General features: G+C 33.8%; 1 protein-coding gene across 1 annotated transcript in view; it reads right to left on the bottom strand.

Moving 5' to 3' along the window:
* The window catches only part of MTX2 (metaxin 2), a 90,454-nt gene that overhangs the window by 12,905 nt on the left and 54,130 nt on the right, over positions 1-23,419 (bottom strand). The window contains exons 4-8 of the mRNA XM_027866065.1: positions 7,310-7,382; positions 3,625-3,701; positions 2,412-2,504; positions 1,184-1,222; positions 640-765 (exon numbers count right to left, since the gene is read on the bottom strand). Coding sequence (XP_027721866.1) covers positions 640-765; positions 1,184-1,222; positions 2,412-2,504; positions 3,625-3,701; positions 7,310-7,382 — 408 coding nt within the window. The remainder of the gene's footprint in view (positions 1-639; positions 766-1,183; positions 1,223-2,411; positions 2,505-3,624; positions 3,702-7,309; positions 7,383-23,419) is intronic.

Consider the following 23,419-nt stretch of genomic DNA (forward strand, 5'->3'; position numbering starts at 1 on the left):
CTATTTTTTCCAAATATTGCATATCAGATTAAGCAACAGGAGGAATATTTATTCACAGACCAATATACTTATATTATTCTGTGTACAATCTTGACATCTTTTCCCATCTCATATAACAGGTCTAGTTTACCATCAGTTGAACATGTCTGAATCGTTTTTCCACTGTTCCGATAAATTTTCTTTGCTCCATCCTCACTCCTGTAACAAACAGCTATTTCTGATGCTGCTAGACAAGGTTAAAGGTAACCATGAGTAAGGACAAAGTTCATTTGCCAACACAAGGACTGAAAATATTATATTGTCTGGGAGTGTTTACAAATACTGCTAATTCTTCTGTCCATTAAGTCAAAGGGAAGGAGGAAGATATGTTCAAAGTTGTATGACTATGTCAAAATACATACAGGATGTCCCAAAAATCTTAGTGCAGATTTAAGTTATTAAAGCTTAACATTTAAGTGTCCCAAAATAGCTTAAAAGTACACTAAGACTTTTGGGACACACTGTATTAAGGAGTAAAGAAATATGAGAAATGATTTCCTGGTTTTACAATGTTTTAGTATTTTACATACAAAAAAGAATCATGATGTCATTGAGGATCTTTTAAAATACATGAAAACTGTAGATATTTACTGGACTGACCTGATCCAGAGTCTTGTTACCCCATCCAATGGCTTTCATCTTGCGTTTGACTTCCCATTGCTTTTGATAAGCCAAGATGTGGTTCAGAGGCCAGGGATAAGGAAATCCATATCGAGAGTGAGTGATCTAAGTCAGAAGTAATTTTTAAAGGGAAATAACATTTTACTTCTAGAAACAAAAGCTTTTTTCAAAAAGAAAATTCTGGGAATATTGTGTATTTTGAAAGCTGATTCTATTTGTATAATATTGAACATTCTGTCAGGAATGGGAAAACAACAAATACTACCACGTTTCAAAGAATTAAAATTTTAAACCATTCCCTTTAAAAATATATAAACTTTTATGTACTTTACAACCAGTTATATCAAACAATGACACATAGCTTCCTTAAAACGTATATGCAAGCAAAATTAAAGTAAGTGAAAAACTATATCACTAATGGTATAAACCACAATGTTTCATTTATGAGCAGGGACTTGCAATTGTGAGCAAAAGTGTTTTCTCATTAAATTTTAATTAAGATAAATGTTGCAGAACCACTCACCTCCCCTACTGTAGCTTCATCACACCACTGAAGATACAACTAGGAACAAAAGAACATTCACTAAAACTTTGCAACACCAAAGAAAAACTAAATGAATAAAATGATTTCTTACAATTATACTTTTTATAAGCTACATCTGTGGGGCTTTTCCTCTGGGCTAACACTTCTAAATAGTCATTACATTCAAAGGTGATACTTTATAAAAACTATTTCTTATTCACAAAGCATATCTCTAAGGAGTTTAAACTGCTTTACAGATATTATTTAAGAAAACCTCAAAGAATCTCTGTAAAACTATGAGTAGATTTAACATAACAGAGAGGCTCAAACATGGAAGGGGCTTCAGAGGTCACCTATTAAAACTCCCTCATCTCACTGATGAGAAGTTAAATAACATGCCCAAGGTGACACAGGTCAGAATTTGAACCCAACTCCTCTCACTATATCCAGCAATCTTTCAACAGTGCTGTGCTATCCTATACAAAAAAATTTTTCACAGCAACTGTATTTGTAACAGCAAACTGAATACCCTTATTTCTTTAAAAGCAGAGAAATTCAAATAAAGCCAAGCAGCAAGGTATTTGTGGAAGTGGAGAGAACTCAAGTGTCTTCCCTACAGACTGTATTGGTCTACCCTAGAGTCTAATATAGGCCTCTAGATATCAACTGGCTAAAGTAGTGATAGAATACCATCCCTGTAGTCAGTAAAATCTGAATTCAAATCTGGATTCAGACACTTCCTGTGTGACCCTGGAATCTCTGTTTGCCTTAGTTTCCTCATCTGTAAAATGGTGATAACAAGAGCACCTGTCATGGGTGGCATCAGGATAAAGTGACATCACATTTGTAAAGGACTGTATAAATGTCATTATTGTTATTATTGTTATAGCACACTTGGGATTTTATAACACTTGCAAAAACACATTTATCAACTTTTTAAGGAAGGTTTCACAAAGAGGAAGAACTTAAAGACTTTTTATGAGCCAAACACTTTGCAAATTTTATGGAGCTACATAAATGTGAGCCATTATTACTACTACCATTAGAACTAATAATAATAATAAGCTTACAGGCATTTTTAAATGACCTAATTTTTCAAAACCTGGCCTATTTTCATCACTTAATTTAAAATAAAACAAAATAGATATTACTTTTTTTTTACAGGAAAATAAGGATATTTTCAGTTACCTTCTTACACAAAACCATACAAAGTTATTATTTATTATACCTCTGCTGTCAACAGCATATTATTGACTAATTCCATGTAGGCTTTCATTTCTGCTTTTTGGACTTCATCCAACCCATCACTAAGAGAATGGCCCTAAAGGGAATTAAAAAATTTTTTTAAAACATTATATTGTATTAAACTATATTAAAACTTCCAGTTATTTTCCTATTTGCTTATATAGCATCATGTTTTAACATAGTTACAATTATAAAGTATATAAAATCTTTACTATGACACCATGGATAAAACCTTATATTCACTGATGCACAACTATGCAAATTAGTTTCAGATACTTTCCTGTCACAGGAATATATGTATCTTTTAGCTGAATAGCAAAATAACTTAAATACTATAGTAGCTTACATTTGCCAAAATGTCAAATCTATCCACAATGCAATTTTTGGTTATTCATTTACTTCTACCCCTCTCCCTTAACAAAACAAAACCATAATGGTTATTGAATCCTTAGATTAATACTTGGGAAACTTGCTAATAATACTCTTCATTATAGGCTACAATTCACTCTAAGTAGGTGTAGCTTGGCTTGCCATCCAAAATTTAGCAAGTGAAATAAAGAAAGCAAATTTTGTTAAAAGGTGATTTCACCTATAAGGCAGCTCAGTGTACTTACAAATGGAAGTCAAAGCACTAAATATAAATACATAGTGCTTAATGCACAAATGATGCTTTTACAAGGACAAGAATGCAAGAAGCAAAGGCTTTTATTAGCTACAATTTTAAGGCTTAAGCATACAATGCATCTTTTCTAAAAGTACCATACCTGTTGCCAAGAAATAAAAGTATGATACAAAGATGTGTTAGAGCCGTATTCTTAATGGAATTGGGAGCCAACCAACGGCAAACATACATACAGCTTACAGTCCAAATTGAGTAAATTTAAGGTGAAGTAACTAAGGATGGATAAACTCTCCTATTTAGCAAATTTGACATTTTGTAATATTTCAATACTTTTTTAATGACCGAAGCTCTTATAAGCTACAGTAAGTTAGAAAAATATTTACAAAACTGCCATTTACCAATAATTTATAGTAGGAAAAAAATTAGTGTTTTAGAAAAATTTCCCCACTAGTTTATATTGACATTTCATAAACCTAGGTTAAAATCAATGTAAATGTTAAGACATGCTAAAGAATGATGAATGACTTATTTAACAGTAACTGTGATCAAATGCATTTAGTATCTTTTTTATTACCTTGGCTTTTACGAATTGGACTATTGGACCAAGTTCTGATACCACTTGATTTCCCACATGAATAAAAGGTACTTTACCTGTTGAGAAAAAAAAAAAGATTATTTTGGGGTAAATTAAAGTTTATATGAAAAAATTAATGCATTAATATACAAATTTGTTAAAATGGTGCATTCTGAATTCCATAAAAATTTATAATGATTTATCAACTTTTGATAAAGCCTATAGTTTTGAAAGAAAAAGAACAAATTGCCTGAGTCTGAAGTTTGACATCCACATTGTCTCCCAGTGCTGTTGTGAGGATCAAAAGAGATAACACATGTAGAGTGCTTTGCATGTCTTAAAACACTATGTAAATGTTAGTTGTTGTTACTGTCATCATCATCTTCTCTTCCTTTTCCTAGGCAATCTGGCAGATTATTATAATCCAAGAAATTGAGACTACTTCAAATCACTGGGAAAGGCATGTATTCAAAAATACTAGGCAAGCTCAAAAAAAAAAAAAAAAAGAAAGAAAAAAGATAATATACTATATTGGCAATAAATCCTCTCAGAATGCAGGCATGTTCTGATAGTATTCTTTATGATATGATTTAAAAGACATTTTTAAAACCTTCCATTTTAAAATTCCTACTGATTCTAAATCACTGAAACATGTACCAAGAATATTTAGTATCATTTATTTTTAATACTCTATTATTATGTCTCATAGTCACTTTTTCAAAGTCTATTAATCTGTGAACTGAATAATACAATATATTCAGCCAATGTGGGGGTGGGGGGTGAGGGGAAGAGAAAGAATTGCTATGGATTTTAAAAAACTGACCACCACATCAAACATTTAGTACTTTATTTCAAAGCATATCAAACCTAGGTAATAGTATTAGAATTTATATGAACAAAATATTTACCAAAAATGAAAAAAAAGTCTGCCTCAAAGGCCAATGGATGAAACCTGCTGTCAGACCTAGTTCAAACAGAGTTCACAGTAACAGCAGGCTCCTTCATGCTCCCTTTCAATAGATTTGTTCCTCTCTGGCTCACAGTCAGCCTAAGGGTAATGGATGAGGTGCACTGCACCAACAAAAGCCTCATCTGCATCCACAGCATAAAATGCATTACAAAAGAAATGCAGGGCTTTTTTTTAAACTACAACTCAATAGATTTATTTGGAACATACTTCCACTGTGGGCCAGTACAAGGAAGTAGTTTGGCGTTCCTGCTCCTCAAATAAACAAATCTTATTAGAAAAAAAAAATTCTTGTTTCTACTCAACAGGAAAACTTATGTCTCACTTGAAAATTCCTATACCAATTTAAGCTATAAATATACCACATCCTTCTCTGACTTTTATGAATGAAAATAATTTATGAATGAAAGGGTTCTATGAACAGGCTAAACTGAAAGTAATTTCCCAGTGAGCTTAATTATAAAATAAAATTTAATTTTTTTATCCCTGCCAAAAAAATAATTTGAGTCAATAATTACAACCAAGGATATGTGGGGAAGATGAAATACATTACTTTTTACACCACCAGCTTTGTTTAGAACTGGAAACAAAACTATTGCCTGATTATTTTGCAGGTATCTGACATCTACACACTGAGGCTGTCGTTGTCTGGCACCAATCATGTGACACTGTCTGAATTATTCTCTTCACAAAAGAAAACTCTGGGTGTCATGCTTTTCACAGGATGTAAAATAAGAGCTGGTCTTGCCCTGGTTTCTATTTAAAGTGTTCCCTCCATTTCTGTACAAAGTTAACAAGATCAAGACACCAAGGAAGTTTGAGGAATCATCTCTATTAAAGATCTTTAAAAGGACAGACATTCTGATTATCTGCACATATATAACCTATATCAAATTGCTTCCTAGTTTAGGGAAGGGGAAAACCTTGAAACTCAAAAAATTTTAAAAATGAACGTTAAAAATTGTCTTTAAAAAAAAGACAGATGTTCAAGATAAAGTATAGCCTTCTTTAGGAACAGGGGGATGAACTAGATGGCTTCTCAAGATTTTTTTCTACTTAATTTTAGTTACCGGTGTAATAGTCTCTTCCATGAGAACCTATGTTATCGTCTTTAAAACATTAGCTGTCCTGGAAAGGTCAACTGGAATTTGTGCTCAAAGGACCATTTACAGATAGAGTCACATACACAATACTTTCCACCTCACCCATACTGCAATGCCTTTCATAATGGAAAAAAAAAATAATAAAAATTCATTAGAAGTTATTACCTTGAATGTTGGACCTGAAAGTCAGGAAATCTAGATTCAAATCCTGCCTCAAGAACATCCTTGCTGCATGATCATGGGAAGGTGGTCACTTACTCTCTCAAAGGTACAGTTTCCTCATTTATAAAATGGAAATAATATTACCCTATCAACTTTGTAAGATAGTGAGGACACCGTACCACTACAAGTATGCAAGTATTTATTATTGTTGTTGTTATGCACTTATACCACTACAAGTATGCAAGTATTTATTATTGTTGTTGTTATGCAAGTGCTCAATAAAATGTTTGCTTAAAGATATCTCTGAGATTTGATGACAAAAATTACTGTTAACGCATGAGTAGTTCAGGAAATAAAAACATGGAAGCTACACTTTAAATGTGGGAATCTTACAAGTAGACAACTTTAAGTCTACAACTATAGATGGTATTCAAATGGAATGCTGAAGTGGGAAGAAGGTGAAGGGACTATTCTCATTCTCATCTTATTTATTTTATTGCTACACTTGGGATAGAAATGATATTTAACACTGCACTTCATTCAGTTGTCTCTACAATGATAGGATACTGTTTTTCCCAAAAAGCACTGCAACATATTTGCATCAGTTGGTTACTACCATCCATGAGAGATACTTCTATCTAGGTGTAACTATTGCCATAGCAAAACCAGTATTATAATAATCACGTCAGCTGCATTTGGAATTCATTTATTTTGGAGAGCACACAGAACTAAACTAGACTGTATTTTTTAATTAAATAAAGTAAGATGACTTAGCCCATGCTGTGTAATAGCATTTTAAACGATAAATATTATTTCTATTTTTGTCATTGTATATCTCAGAAACGACAACAGACATGAAAACACCAGAAAAGCAGCAATGTTAATATAAAAGCATCCTAAGAGCTACTATCTAAAAAAGCACTTTCAGCATTCAAAGAAATAAGAAAGATAGGACTAGAAGCCATGAGTTTTCAATTGGTAATTTAATGTAAGATCTATGCCAAGTCATTTTAGTTATCCTACTTATTGATGTTCTTCCATCTGTAAAAGAGTAGAACTGAACAGAAGTCTTGAATAGATTAATATTTACAAAATGTTCTGAAGATGAAAGACCCCTGTGTAAGGGCTAAATGTAAGATGACAAGGAAGATTTGAAGAATTTAGGGACCTAATTACTAGGTTACACACTCCCTTAACACCTAATTTTTTATAGCAATTTATATAGCATTCTAAAAATGGTCTTAATTTAAATGAGCAGACATTACCATCCTAATTAAGATTCTTGAGTTTAAATAAGGTTAATTTTATAACTCCAAATAATAGGGAACTGTAGGATAGTCCAAAAATTACAAGAGCATTAAAAGGATATTCTGTTTTTTTGTCTGGATTCAACAAGAATATTATTAACACTTTAGTGGTTTATTTAGTACAACTAAAAGAGCATATCACTTACCAGATGGAGACATGTATTCAGCATTTGCTCTACATACCACTGTGATGGGGAGCTCGCACATTTGCAAAAAGGCCTGGAAACCCGCAGAAGCAGAGTAAACACCAATGAGAATTATCATTCATTAAGGTTTCCTAAAACAAACTTCTGGCAGAGCAGTCACAGTTCAAACAAGTAGCACATTATAATATCTTTTTTATGGCAAGAAAATAAAATATGTATTGCTTTATAAAAAAAAAACAAAAAAACAAAAAACCACAATTTATATGAGCGTTGTCAAAACGATATGAAAAGATCCAGCAACACAATTTAGTTGTGAAGCACCTATTTTCCAAACACAAGCAAAATGTCAGTTTACTATTAAAAATCAATATTGCTACTCAGATACCAAGAAATAAGATAAAGCATTCTCACATCCTAAGGATGTAAATGTAAAACTGTGCAAATCTATTTTTTTAATCAATTTTTGTTATTTTAATTGTTCATGTTTAATTCTCTCTTCTTTAGCTCATTCTACTTCTCAAGTCTGAAAACCATGAAAAGCCATTGCTTGACTCCTTTTCCCCTTGAGTTGTGACTGATTTTCATTTTCTCTTGCTCCTCCGCACCCACTCTTAATGATCTTCCCAAAATGCTGACGATTTCTGCTGCTTCAATTCCTCTAATTTAATCCTTTAAAATCTGGTTTCTTTACCCACTAGTTCACTTAAAAATGTTGAAGGTCAATAACAACTTCCTTGCTGAGGCCAAGGTCCTTCTTTCATACCTTTTCACAGCCCTCACTTATCTATCTGGCCTCCTTGTCCAGGGCGATTCTATTCAGTTCTCTTTCCTAATGTTTTTGTCTGTCCCTGGTACAATACATGACTTCTCTTCACTTATCAAATACAGCAGTCCCTCTTCTTTTCTTCCTTTAAAATACTTTTTTCTTTTTTGGTGAAGCTCATGCTTCCATGTTTTCAATTGCTACCTATAATTTAAAAACTAAACTCTCCAGGCTGAAGAAAAATAATAAAAATGTAAACTAAGGTAAAATAATACACTAATTTATGGCTTCTTTTGGTCCCAACCTGTTACTTCACTGGTTTAGGACCCGCTCCATGAGGAATCTTCCTCTACTAATGCATATAAGTAACTGTTCTGAAATGCAGGGTCTTGGAGTTTCTTGAGCATTTTTCAAAGAAAGGAATCCAAGCTATTAACAAATATATGAAAAAAACTCTCCAAATTACCAATAATTAGAGAAATGCAAATTGAAGCAACTCTGAGTGTTTTACACACAGCAGACTGGCAAGGATAATAAAAAAGAAAAGAAAAGAAAAGAAAAGAAAAAGAAAAACAATAACTGTTGGGCTTGAGGGAGAATAAGCACACTAATGCACTGTTTGTGTTATTATGCACTGATTCTGCTATTCTGGAAAGCAATCTGGGGCTATACTCAAGAAGTCACTAAATAGGAACTATCCCAAGAAAATCAAAGAAAGGAAATAAGGTCCCAAAGGTATAAAATTAATTAGCTGTTTTTGTAGGAACAAAGAACTGGAAACTAAGGGGGAGTCCATACACTGGGAAATGGTTAAACAAATTATGGTATACGAACATAATGGAGGTTTCAGAGAAACCTTGGAAGACTCATATAAAGTGATGCAGAGTAAAGTGAACAGAGCTGAGAGACCAATTTATGCAATATTATAAAGAAACACAATTTTGAAAGGCTTAAGAATGCTGATCAATGCAATGACCAACTACAGTTTTAAAGGACTGATGATGAAGCATGTTACCCACTTATTCACAGAGGTTTTACAAAGTGATTTATATCTCCTTTTATCTTCACAATAACCCTGGGAGGTAGGTGTTATTATTATCCCCATTTTACAGATGAGGTAGCTGAGGCAGACAGAAGTTAAGTGACTTGCCCAAAGTCAAGAATAGAAAGAAAAGGTCTGGAGGAATGTCAAGGATCATTTCCTCTAATTCTTTTGGAATATGCTACCATCACCTAATATAATACCACAGGCTTGAATTCAAATAAATGTTTCAATTATTAAAGTCAGTTAACTTTAATAATACCTCTTAATTCTCAATCAAATTAAAACTTTTGATCCTAGGCTTAAGGTCTCCTATCAGTGCTGGCCCTGATGTGCCTAATTATCTATGTCTTTGTGGAAGATGGTCTTTGTGAACACCATGTCTGAAAAATTCATCACCCCCACAGACAACCTGGTGATGAGTCTCTCTGCACTTAAGGCTGATTCTTAGACAAAAGATAGACAATTACTGGGCCCTACTCAAAGCTTTTCCAATTTGGTATGACCTATAAGAGTTTGTACTCTGTTGGCATAACCTTGAAGAATCCAGGATCACCTCCATACCACAATGAGGCATAAAAATAGGAGTTTAATGGAAGTATAAATATATCTGATAAAAATTGACATTAAAAATCAATAAGCAATTAACCCAAATTTATAAATGTAAGGTCTATTCCCCAATGGATAAATGGTCAAAGAATATGAACAGACTGTTCTTAAAGATGGAACACAAATAATCAGTAACCATCAAAACATTTTTTCAAATTCTCTTAAAATCAGAGAAATCCAAATTTTAACAATTCTGATATGCCACAATATATCCAACTGGCAAAGAAAATTTAATGCTATAAAATTCAATGCTGGTAAGGCAGTGGAGAAAGAAACATGATTCCACTGCTGGTAAAACTGTGAAATAGTACAAACTTTGTAATGTAATATGGCAGCATATAGCAAGAGTTACAAAAATGTTCATGATTACAAAAATTCTCTCATAAAGTGATTCCAATCCTGACTATAGACTATTTTTTGAAAAGAAAAAAATATGTTATCAGATTCAGAGTTGGAAGGGACCTCAGAGGTTATCCATCTCAATCCCTTCATTTTACAGTTTAGAAAACTGAGTCCCATTGAGGTTAAATGATTTGCCCAAGGTCACAAAGCTATTAAGATCTAGAATTCAAACCCAAGTGCTCTCAGACTCACAAATCCTGTCATCTTTCTCTCTTCAGCTACCAAAGTGATTTTCTTAAAGCTCAGGTCTCTTCTTCCCTTCCCCCTCTGCCCCTGCCCCCCACAGCCTTTCCCCACTCAATAAACTCCAGTAGTTTCCTATTATCTCCAGGATCAAATACAAAATTTTCTATTTAGCATTCAAAGCCCCTCATAACTTTGTGCCCCTTCTACCTTTCCAGTCTTCTTACACCTTACTCTCTTGCCATATACTCTTTGATCCAGTGACACTGGCTTCTTGGCTATTCCATGAGCAATAGGCCATCTTTCAGCTCTGAGTATGTTCTTTGGCTGTCTCCCACACTTGGAATGCCCTCCCTCTTCATCTCTATCAATTGCCTCCCCTGACTTCCTTTAAGTCTCAATCAAAATCCCATCTTCTAAAGGAAAGTTTTCCTAACTCCTCTTAATTCAAGTGCCTTCTTTCTCTTAGTTATTTCCTATTTATCTTGTATATAGTTTCTTTGTAAATACTTGTTTGCTTGTAGTCTCCACCAGTAGATTGTGAGCAGGATCCCTGTGGGCAGGAGCTATCTTTTGCCTCTTTTTGTATCTCCAGTGTTTAGCACAGTGCCTGGAACATGTAGGTACTTAAAAATGTCTACTGACTAATGGACTAATTTTTTTCATAGTACCATGTGCTGTACAAAAATACCCATAGCCATTTTATCTGTAATAGCAAAGAACTTAAAAGAAAACCTAAACCCTCAAACTAGAAATAGCCCATCTATCCAACAACTGAGTAGTAGTTGAATAAATTGTGCTAAATGAATATAATGCTATTATTCTCATGTCATAAAATGTTAAATATGAACATCCAAATATGCAAAGACTTGTTGTTTGTCCTTCATTTTCAAAGAGGACCAATGACATAAAGCAGATTGAAAAAAGCAGAATCAGAATAATATATATAGTGACAATGACTAAAATAAATAACAATAAATATTTATGCAGACAGAAGAGACAAGAAACAAACATGGGATCAAATCAGTTTTTAAAAATTATTTGTTCAAGTTGACAAGACATTTTAAAAACTGAGCATAAATAATTTAGAATTTATAATTTTATATATAATCCTTTTGATTTTTAACAAAATGTTGACAGTTACAAAGGTGATGGTTTTGTTTATGGTTACCAAGTTTAATATAATTTTTAAAACATTTTTCATAGGTCACTGTGATATTTCAGTTGTCCATTAGTTAATAAGTTCTATAGTTTGTAAAATTGTAAACCGAGTATCTTCTTGCTGATACTACCATGTATAGTGGCAATGAACCAATAAATAATCAGAAATGCCATATTTCACAAGCAAATAAGATGCTGAACTTGATTACAAAATAAGTCTAGGACACTTAATCCCTAGTTTTTTTTTCTTTTTTTAAAAAAGCAATTGCTGTTTAATTTTGTCCAATTAAAAAACCCTGCAATTCTTCCTATAGTAGGACACCATAAACTATATCATTTTAGTCAGGATGAGTTAAATATATGCTGTGTATGTCTTCCTCATCTTTTGATTCAGAAGAGCATTTCTGATTCACAGAATTCAAAAAACTAAAACTTATCAGCATGTTTTTTACAATAACAGCAGTATCACAAATATAGCTTTCTATTTAAAACTTTTGTTAACCTTTAGGGGGTCAGGGAGGGGATGCTGTGTGCACATCTGTGACTTAATCAGCATGGGAACTTCCAGTGAATCAACTCCCTCTACCAATACGTATCAACAACTGTTCTGCAACTTAGAACTTTCAGGCACTGAAAGGTTGAGTAAGTGACCTTCCCAGAGTACAAGCATTTCTCGTACTGAGCTTCATTTTATTGCACTTCACAAATACTGCATTTTTTTAAAAAAACAAATAGAAGGTTTGTGGCAACCCTGATTTGAGCAAGTCTATTGGTGTCATTTTTTTTTTATTGGTGCCATTTTTCGAACAGCATGTGCTCACATCATGTCTCTGTGTCACATTTTGGTAATTCTCACAATATTTTAAATTTTTTCATTATTAATATATCTGTTATGGTGACCTGTGATCAGTGATCTTTGATGTTACTATTATAATTGTTTCAATCAACAAATATGTGTGTTCTAATTGCTCTACTGACTGGCTGTTCCCTGTCTCTCTCCCTCTCTTTGGGCCTTCCTATTCCCTGAGACACAATACTGAAAGTAGGCCAATTAATTATCCTACAATGGCCTCTAAGAGTTGTAGTGAAAGGAAGAGTCAAATTGGCACAGTCACCCCAACCTTCAGCAACCATCACCCTCATCAGTCAGCAGCTATCAACATTGAGGCAAGACCCTCCACCAGCACAAAGATTAGGACTGCTGAAGGCTCAGATGAGGGTTAGCATTTTTTTTTTAGCAATAAAGTAGTTTTTTGAGACATAATACTGCCGCACACTTAACAGACTAGAGTGTAGTGTAAATATAACTTTAAAAAAAATAAAATAAAAAAATATAACTTTTATATGCACTAGGAAACCAAAAATTCATGTAACTTGATTTACTGCGAAATTTGCTTTATTGCAGTGGTCTGGAAACAAATCTGCAATATCTCCAAGGTATGCCTGTACACCATTACTGTAAATTACTAAGGATCCCTGGTTTTAACTATGTTCATGTACCCATCACCAATACAGATCACAATCCCTTAATGGTTTAGTAGAGCATTCCGTGGGCTGCTGTAGCTAAAAACCAAAAAAACACAACTGTGTGTGCGCGCGTGTGTGCTCGAAGAGGGGGGAGGGGACCTGCAATGTTTCAACCTTTTGGCGATGCACCTCTGCAAACTGGGCCTTTCCAGCTTGGCAGGGCCTGGCATAATATTCAAGAACAGAGCTCACATTAAACCACAGTCAAGACATGAGAGTAGGGTTTAAATAAAGGGAGTAAGGGAAAAAGACACATAAAAGCAGGATTGTACTAAGAATTAAATGACAGGAACAGCTACACGTGGCACAGTGGATAAAGTCTAAGTCTGAAATCAAGACCTGAGTTCAAATCCAATCTCAGACACTTGGTAACTATGTGACCCTAGGCAAGTCACTCAAACCTCTATTTATTCAGTTTACTCATCTGTAAAAAGGGGATGAGAGCAGGGAGGTAGGTGCTTTTACCCCCCATGTTTAACCCAATGCTGTTGTGAGGATCAAATGAGATAATAATTGTGAAGTGTTTATTAACACAGTGTCTGGCACATAGTAAGCATGATATTAAATGTTAGTTATCAGTAGCAGCAGCAGCAGCAGTAGTAGTAGTAGTAATGGTAGTAGTAAAGAGGGTCGAGGTTATCAGGCTTGGGTGAGAACAAAATACATTCCAAAACTAAGAGTTGCTTCCATTGAATTCTTGGAGAAAGTTTTTCATTTATCACTATAAACTTCATGATAGGTTTTTAAAGTGAACAAAAATAAAGTTCTCAAATAAAAATGAATCTATAGTTCTGAATACTGAACAATCCTTCCAAATAACACTTTTATGATGTTTAGAAAGAAACAAGTGTAATCTAATAAGCAGCACCATCATCAAGATTATCAGTTTTTCAATGTAACATATGAATGGTATATCAATTATAACGATATTTTTCCATCTTTGACCATAGAAATAGTCATTTATTTTTTATATATACCTGAACCCAAAACGAGCCAACATACATTTTAATTACGATAATCAAGATCACTCAACTTGTTCCCACACTTTGGATGGGTACTTTAATGCAAACTAAATGACTGACAAGATGAAATAATTGTGATCAAGGATTTGGCACACCCTACCAGAATAATGTTCAATACCAATGTCAATCACTGCTAAAATCAGACCTCCTCAAAGAAAAAGCTGACATCTGGAAGTGATTAGGCTAAATAGAATGAAAACAACTTGCATTAATAGAGTAGGTACTATGGCATCCTGTGGGTGCTCAATCAATATCTGATGATTATATGAAAGACCATAATGCTTCTAATTCAAAATGGGACAAATAGCAACTAATCTGAGGCTTCTTTCATCTACTGTATAATTGCCAGCATAAAAAAAAATTACACTATTGTTACTGCGCCTGCTTACACAAGGCATAATAAAAATACAGGGCTCAGGGATCAAGGAAGTATCTAAGTAAGTTCTGTCTCAATCACCAACTTGTGCAGGGTAACAGCTTGGACAGAAAATGAACTATCTACATGAATTAATGCAGAGTGAAGAATGCAATATAGTTATCCCTTCCACATCACAGGGATTAGGTATGTGGCACCTCCACAATCTGGAAAATCCATGTAAAAATTTTTGGCTCTCCCTTTGTACCAGAGAAGTCTGAATTCTTACGGTATTAAAAGATAAAATATGTTGATGTTATACAATAATATACACATATTTCATGCATTTCTGAGTTTCTAAACTTTTTCTGTGTCATTTGCTGGCCTTTGTATCATTTATGGCTTCAGCAAAACTCCCCCCAAATTCCCATTTAATTTCTTATGCCAGCTCACAATATATCTAAACTGCAATGGGGAGAATCATGATGTAGAAAGTCGCAATGTGGAAGGGATAACTGCATACAGCAATGGCTACAACACACACACAGAAAGAACCCACACACACACAGACACACACACAAAATCAAAAGTGAATGTTGCAAAATCATAAACAAGTTTGGCTTGAAAGAAGAGACATAAGAGACACTTTCATTCTATCCCTTTGCAGAGTTGGGAGGTCCACAAGTGTTGCACTCTGAATGTATTTTCAGACTTTTTTAATGTATTTATCAGCTATGCTGATATAGGATGACTCTCTGGGATGGGAAGAAGGAGGGATACCGGGGAAAACTAAGATGCTGTAAAAAACAAAATACATTAAAAAAAAAACCAAAACTTTTTTTTCAAAAGAAAGAAAATATAAAACATCCTAGATCAATTTCAGTCACATCTATACCACACTGACTTACCAGGTGTCCATGAAGATCAGGGCAGAAATGTTCTACCACTCAGGGTTGCCCATGACAATCTATGTATTGAAATGTTAGTCCACAGTGACAAGCAGAAACCTATTTCTTGGGCAATCACTGGACAATAGATAGAACAACGTGTAGAATCTTCCTGCATGATCACTTGACAAATTACGAGCTCCACAAAAAGTAAAGATGGCAGCAGTACTAGAGGCAATTTATCATCTAATGAAATGCTGGGCAGATCACACAAATGAGTATGATGAGCAAGAGATCGACAGCATGCATTTTAAGGAGGATCCTGTGGGATCAGAATGGGGGCAAAAACTAGGTAGAATAAACTAATGGTCTAGTTGTTTACACAAAACTATAAACAGCAAACACAAGACTCTCAATTTGGATACTGAATGGATCTGTTTATCATATTTAACAATGACAGACTTCAAGGTGAATTATAGAAGAATTAAAAAAGAATGAGCATAACTAACTAGAAATATGAATAAAGGAAAATTACGATGAATGTTTTTTAAATGACAGTATCATTACTTGAACTGTTCAGTCAACATATTTATGTGAAGACAAGATAGGTAAGATAAGGCAGAAGAATTAAGTAAAACAATTGTGCTCTACAAATATCTATTCAATATACTTGAGTACCTACTGTGTTCAATAGGTAGGAATCATGAAAATGTATCTAAGACATGATCCTGAACACTAAGAACTTAAAACCTCAAGGGATTACTGTAGTTTCTTATCTTGAAAGACTTCACATCAGAAAATTTCAAAGAGAATGGGTAGCAAAATATCTTTAATGAGTTTTACCCTCCAAAAACACTTGACTAGAAATAAAGACCATTATGTCTGAATCAGATGACTGAAAGCAGTATCTAATGAGGATCAGAGAGGAAGCATACTACACACCTCTTGATAGAAAGAGGACAATTTCAAGATACAGAATGAGTCATACATTTTTGGACATAGACAATGTAGAAATTTGTTTTGCTTTACTATGCATATATGCTAAAGGGCTTCTTTTTCTTTTTTTTTCCACTGGAGGAGACAATGGGAGATGGGAAAGAAAATAAATGTTTGTTAACTTTAAATTTCCCAGAAAAGCAAAAAGCAATAACTTTAGGAGAACACATGAATTCTCTTCTGACCTTTAAGAAAGAATGCAAAGAAATAACTTAACAATGATAGGTCTCCAAGGAGAATGTGATGAAACAAAACAAAACAAAACAAAACAAAAAAACCCACTGAATAATGTACCATAGTAAATAACATAAGAAAACTACCCAGAACTTTTGAACACAGAAAATGAAGTGATAATTGATCAAGTCTGCAGATCACTGCCAAAGAAAAACTCCACTAAATTTCATAATTGTAATTAATCAACTACATTTTACAAGCAGCCAGGAGATCTAAATTTACGAATGAATGCCTATTTTAATAATTCAGGATTACTTCACATTCATGAAAAATCATAGAAAAAATGTCAAGGATATTAAAAAAAGTTAAGCCTAATCTCAATGAAAAATATGGGCCTAAAACAAGAGAAAGACAACTGAAGTGTTCTTCAACAAGAACAAAAAGGTGACCAGATCATACTCCAAACAAAAGAAACAAAAAAGGTAAATAAGTAAAAATTATCACAAAAACACTAAATAATGAAATCAATTATCCCACATTTATACTTTTTTTAAAAAAAGTAATAGAAATAAATTGGATCAAGGGTTATATAAACAATCAAGGCACAAAAAGGTCCTAAAAGAGCTAAAGATTTAAGAAGAATCTTAAAGAATCATGAGAAAGGAAAGAGGTAAATCTTAATATTCTACAGACAATTACATGCTTTCCTATAAGTGATTCAATATTGGATATGGGAAGGAAAACAATAAAACAGGGAGTCATGAGGATAGCAAAGTAGTTAAAAGAGAAGTAAGCTAGGGGTGCAAACTCACCCAGTCTGAAGGTAAACAGAGAAAGGAAAGCAATTTCTTTGTCTCAAAAAGAGTGAGGGCAGTGGGCAAACAAAATAAAATCAAGGGAGAAGAGATATTGGGGTGGGGATATTAGAAGGTGGGGCCCAACCACGAAGAGGCTGGGACCATGAACTTGACCTTTTAAAAAAATACACTATATATGCGTGCGTGTGTGTGTGTGTGTGTGTGTGTGTGTACAGATAAGACTATTGCAATATAACTGATTTCCTTTGTAATCCTATTTATTCTATTTTATGCATTTAAAAATATTCTGAGAAGAGGTTTGACACTAACAGAAGAGTTTATGACAAAAAAAAGTTAAGAACATCTACATGAAAGCTAGTATAATTTTAAAAATGGCAATATCACCTAAATTAATTTATAATCGGTGTTGTACCAATCAAACCTACCAAGGAAGGTACTATGTAGTTAGACAAAATAAAAGTGAAATTCATTTAGAAAAAGGGTTCTAAATCTGGGATCCATGGAATCCCAAAGGATCTACAGATAAGAGTTCAGGAGGTCTGTGAACTTGTATGGGGGGAAAACAATACATTTTTATTTTCAATACCCTGCAACTGAAATTTATCATTTCCTTCGATTATGAATGTAAGTAACAAACATTACTCTGAGGAGTCTACAGGCTTCACTGTACTGGCAAAAGGGCCCATGACACGAACAATTTGAAGAGCCAATGACCTAGAGGAACTAGAGGTCTAAAACCTCAAGGGAAGTCAACTTAAAAGGTAGGAATGAAGGGGGACAGAAACAGTGCTCCACATCTCAATTATTATTACAATGCAGTAATCATTGAAATTGTTTGGTACTGATTTTAAAACAGAAAAGATCAATGCAACACAGAAGGAATAATCAGAAGCAATAAGAGTCAATAATCCATTGTTCAATAAACCCCAAAACAACTATTTGAGGAAAGATTTCATATCTGCCAAGAACTACTGCAAAAACTAGAAAGTAGTCTGGCAAAAAACAAAACAAAAAAACAGCCGTGGACCAGCATCTGACACCACATACCATAATAAATGGATACTCATCTGATATAAATCGTATAAAAATAAATGAAGGAAAATGAACGGAAGAATCTTACACTACTTTGGCTAGGTCAAGACTTCTTTGCTTATATGTGAAACTGAATTTTTATTACATACAAGATTTTTTTAAAGAACATTCACATCCAACTCTTTGTAACCCCATTTGGGGTTTTCTTGGCAAAGATACTGAAGTGGTTTGCCATTTCCTTCTCTGCCTCATTTTATAGATGAGCAGCCGAGGCAAACAGGGTCAAGTGACTTGCCCAGGTTCAGACAGTTAAGAAGTGTCTGAGGTCACATCTGAACTGAGGAATACGAGTCTTCCTGACTCCTGGCCCAGCACTTTATCTACTGCACCACCTAGTTTTGTCACAGATCTGTCCAATGAAGAGGTAAGAGGGCAGAATAAGTGATCCTTAAATCACACACATCTATCTGAAGGAAGAGAGGAGAACAAAGTCCTTGAAAAGTTTATCTTAGGTTAAAACTGGGATATATATTTAGCAATGGAGGGGGTAAAAGAAAGAAAAAGAGTGTAAGAAGAGGAGAAGAAGAGAGAGGGAGAAAGTATGTAATCATACAAAGTCTAACTTTGTTGTGATGCCAGTGAAATAAGAGGGATCAAATACAATGCTGGTAAAATAATGAATGTGCCAAGTTATGTAATAAAGTGGAGGAAAACCCAAGTTTAACAATTATATTCCAAAATATAAATGGTTTATAAAAACGGCTTGGGTGCTGATGGGATACGGAGATTCAATAATATTCTACCTATAGAAAACATATAAAACATAAGGCTACATACAGATTCAAAATGAGAGGCTGGAAGAAAATTATGCCTCAGTTAACTGTGACAATCATGATTTCAGACAAAGTGGAAGTAAAAAGACAAAACATATTATTAAACCAGGAAACTGTTACTATGCTTAAAGAAACTAGAGATAATGAAACAGTATCATTATAAAACACACACACATATACACAGAGTCTAATCCTCAACATTCACATATTTGAGTCTTCAAACATTCACATGATTTTGTGAATAACCCCACTTTTACTTGCGTATTGGCAGCTGCACATATTTGCAGCCATGCACGGTAGAGAAAAAAATGAGAGGTGATGTGAGCAAGTTTGTTAAGTGGCTGAGGAATGAGGAGTTGTATTTGATGACTCAGGAAGGCCCTGAGGACAGCACAGAGGATGGCAACAAACAAGATCCCAAGATTGTGCCACTCAGTTTCTAAGCTTAAAGGGTAGCTTGACCTAACTGACCAGCTGGTTAGAGCCATCCAGGTTGCTGATCCCATCATCCATTACAGCCTCATGATTAAACATCAATTCTGCTATGCTCTCATACTTCAAGACCATTAAGGATCTCAAATGGTCATGAAGCAGACATTGCTGACAGATTATTTCAAGCTGGTATGTCCTTCATGATCTCCAACAACATCCACCAGTCTTCATAAGGACAGAGTGTTACAGATGATGTCAAGACCTCACCAGTCTCCATATCTTCTGACAGAAGTGACTACAGTCCCACCAAATTCTCTCTTGGTTTTCAGAAGGCAGCCAAGAGTAGAGAGGCTAACATGGTACACAGTACAACACACTCACACCACCATCTGACACAGTGGAAGGTAAGATTCAGGTTAAAAAATGTTTTTGTTTTACGAATCTTATTTGCTGTATAGTGTTTATGGTACTGTAGATTTCATGTGTTATAAAAAGTGAATACTGCATGAAATCAATGTTGATTTTTTATTGAGATGTTAGCAGAAGAGATCACAGAAGTCTAGGGAATTACTAACGAGAAAATGTTCTGCAGGTTACCAATTGTATTTTGTGTACTCTAATTTATGTATTATTTCATGGTTACTGTGTTAGGAAAAATGGGTATTATCAGAATTAATATTTTGTTATAAAGAATTATATGTTGAACAGTTTTTCATGGCCATGGGAACCTAACCCCCTATTTCCCACAGGTTCAATCTATCAACATTTTCATTTTTTACTTTTGCACTGTTTTCTAACAACATAATTATCCCCATGAAAGTGGAAGACTGACTATATGTGCATTAAATGGAATATCCTCTAAGTAAAGGAAAAGAAAATCGAAATAAAAAAGGATGTAGGTAATAAGTCTAGAGTTTATTAAATTATTAAAATCTTATTAAAATCTAAACAGATTTTAACTCTCCTCTATCAGAACTGGACAAATTTAACAAAAGGATAAACAAAAGATTAAGGCCTTGAATGTTTGTTCTGCTGAACACAAGAAAGCTGGAACTGCTTAGGAGAGTTCCTTGCAAATTTTGTTGAATTGAATATGCAAATTGGTGAATGGAAATATTAAATAGTTTACTTCTCAAATATGCACAGGGAATGTACGAAAGCTGATTATGTTCTGTGGTTAAAGATTGTTGTTGTTATTGTTTGTCCTTCATTATCAAAGAGAACCATGACATCAGGGAGGCGATGCCATGACGTGCAAGTGAACTGGATTTAAGCGACAGAGGGCAGTGCAAAGTCTCATTAATTAAACACAGAAATGCAGTCATTTTAACTATTTTTGTAGACATTAATACAAAATAATAGTAACTAATAAAGCAAAGATGAGCAAAAGAGGCCGACCTAAATGGAGACTGATTTTCTAAATAAGCAGGTCATGTTGGCAAGAAAAAAAAAATACCCTATCAATAGTATAAATGTTCATCCACTGAAAAGATGGTTCACCAAATTGTGGTAGATGAATAAAACAGTATACTAAAGAATAAATGAGAGACAATCAAAAACTTTATTAAAGATAATGACAAGAGAAATACAACATACTACAGCATGTAACTAAAGCAGTAACTAGAAGCAAACATATTCCTGAATGCTCATTTTAATGAAAGAGGAAAAAAAAAAGAGATAAAAAGTTTTTAAATTAACAAAATAATCAATGCAAAACAAAACAATCACAGGAAAAGAGGAAACTTTTAAAATTAAAGGTAAAATTAGATAAAAATAATAAAATTCATAGGGAAAAACAATGGGTCAAAATTACCAAGTAACACGTTACTTGACATATATGCATATATATAGCTATGTATCTATGTATCTATCATCTATGAGGTCTGCCAATCCAAACTAATGGGGCCATTCCCTCTTCCTTCATAGATATACAGATATAGCTGTAGATAATAGGGAGGTTAAATTGAATTATAAAGTAACCATGATCAAAACTATCTGATACTAGATTAAAAAAACAAAGCAAAACAGAAAAATGGATTAATGAAACATTAGATAGTCAAGGTTTAGAACTAAATGCTCATGGCAGTATAGTTTTTGTTAAACCTAAGGAAGAAATTCACTGCTCTGACACACAGGTGCTCTCATCAATGTGAGTACTTTCTCCAATGGAACAAATCAAAATTCATCTCCATCTCATCTTGTATAATTCCTGTGCTTATCTTCTTATAGATCTTCTATCAGTCATCTATTCATCACATTGGGGGCCTTTTTCTCCATCTCTTGACATTGCTTAGATACTCGAAGTACATATTGTTCATCCCTCATTATGTGACCAGTCCATCTCATTTTCTGGTCATATACCTCTTTGACGATATCATTTACTGTGTGCTCTTCATGCACAATTCTTCGTTGTTAATATGCTGCACCCTACTAATACCCATCATGTGCCTTTCTATTGACTTTTAAGGAAACTACAAATTTACTTCCTTGTAAACTGTCATACTCACATGTTTGTTTTATGAGAAAACACTATTCATACTCTTCCATCATTCTCCTTCCTAAGAATTTAAAAACACATATATTCTAAACTGGTGCTATTTAGTTCCTAAATTTTTCTGGTTTCCTTGTTACAACAACTGATCTAAACCTGTTACACCTTCCCTATGGAAATGATGATGTTTTGGTCAATTTACTCATGAAATAAAGCCTCAGAGATGTTTAAATTTGCAGCTCTTATTGCTAGTAATTTAGAACAATCTTTCATATGGTTGTTAATAGTTCTAATTTTTTTGAGAACTCTGTTCATAACTCTTATCATTTCTTATAGGAGAATGAATCCATTTCTTGTTTCTTTATGAACACGGGAATATACTCAATCATTTTCTGAATCTTCATATTCACCCAATTTATTTAAGTGCATGACCAATCATAAACTAACTAAAACAAGGCAAAGAAAAATCCAAACCCTACCATTAAGCAAAATAAAATAAAGTGACTGTGAATGCCATTATCACTATACTCTTCTTTTTTACTTGCCAGTTGATAAAAGAAACAATGTTTTCATGTACATTATGCAGACAGGGTATACAAATAGTGCTTAATTTGTGAATTGTTCTTGTTTGAAACTTCATTTAATAGTGGAAATCAACATGGATGCTCTTCTTTGGGGTCTATTATTTTTCACTCAGGCATCATTTCATATCAGTCTTTATATATTTCATGCTTTTTTATATTAAAGTATATAAACTACTTCATAGTGTAATGGATAGCACACTGGACTTATTCACAAGGTTCAGGCACAGCCTGACATTTCCTCAACTGTAAAACGGAGACAATAACAGCACTTACTTCAAAGGCTAATAGTGAGGATCCAATGAGGAAATACACTTAAGTACTTTGCAAATGTTAAAGTGTTATATAAATGTCAGTTATGATCATTTTTAGTAATCATATTTCATTACATGAATACACAACAGTTTAGACAACCTCCAATTGTTGACATGTCATTTATTTCACTATTTTTCTCTTAAGATAGTGCTAGTTTGAAAGTCCACCCCGTCATTCATGGTTCACCAATCAGGGTCGATTTTCATCTGTCAGGGGCACCTCCTTTTCCAAAGGTATTTAAGCATTCAGTGATCTCCATAATCTCCATGTCTTTGGTTACTGAGAGAAACCACTGACCTTGATTTATTATCAGCTAGCCTAATTAATAAATTGATCATTAATTACCCAGGAAAAAAATAAAAATAGTGCTAGTGACCTATACAGGAGTGTTTAAGAGATCAATATTTAAATGTTTTTAATTTATAAATGGTTTGGGTAACAATTTAGGGTTCTCAGACATTTTCTTCTAATTCAATCTTCTAACATT

This window comes from Vombatus ursinus, unplaced genomic scaffold, assembly GCF_900497805.2.
Source record: "Vombatus ursinus unplaced genomic scaffold, bare-nosed wombat genome assembly UNPS02014779.1, whole genome shotgun sequence".
Taxonomy (NCBI): Eukaryota; Metazoa; Chordata; class Mammalia; order Diprotodontia; family Vombatidae; genus Vombatus; species Vombatus ursinus.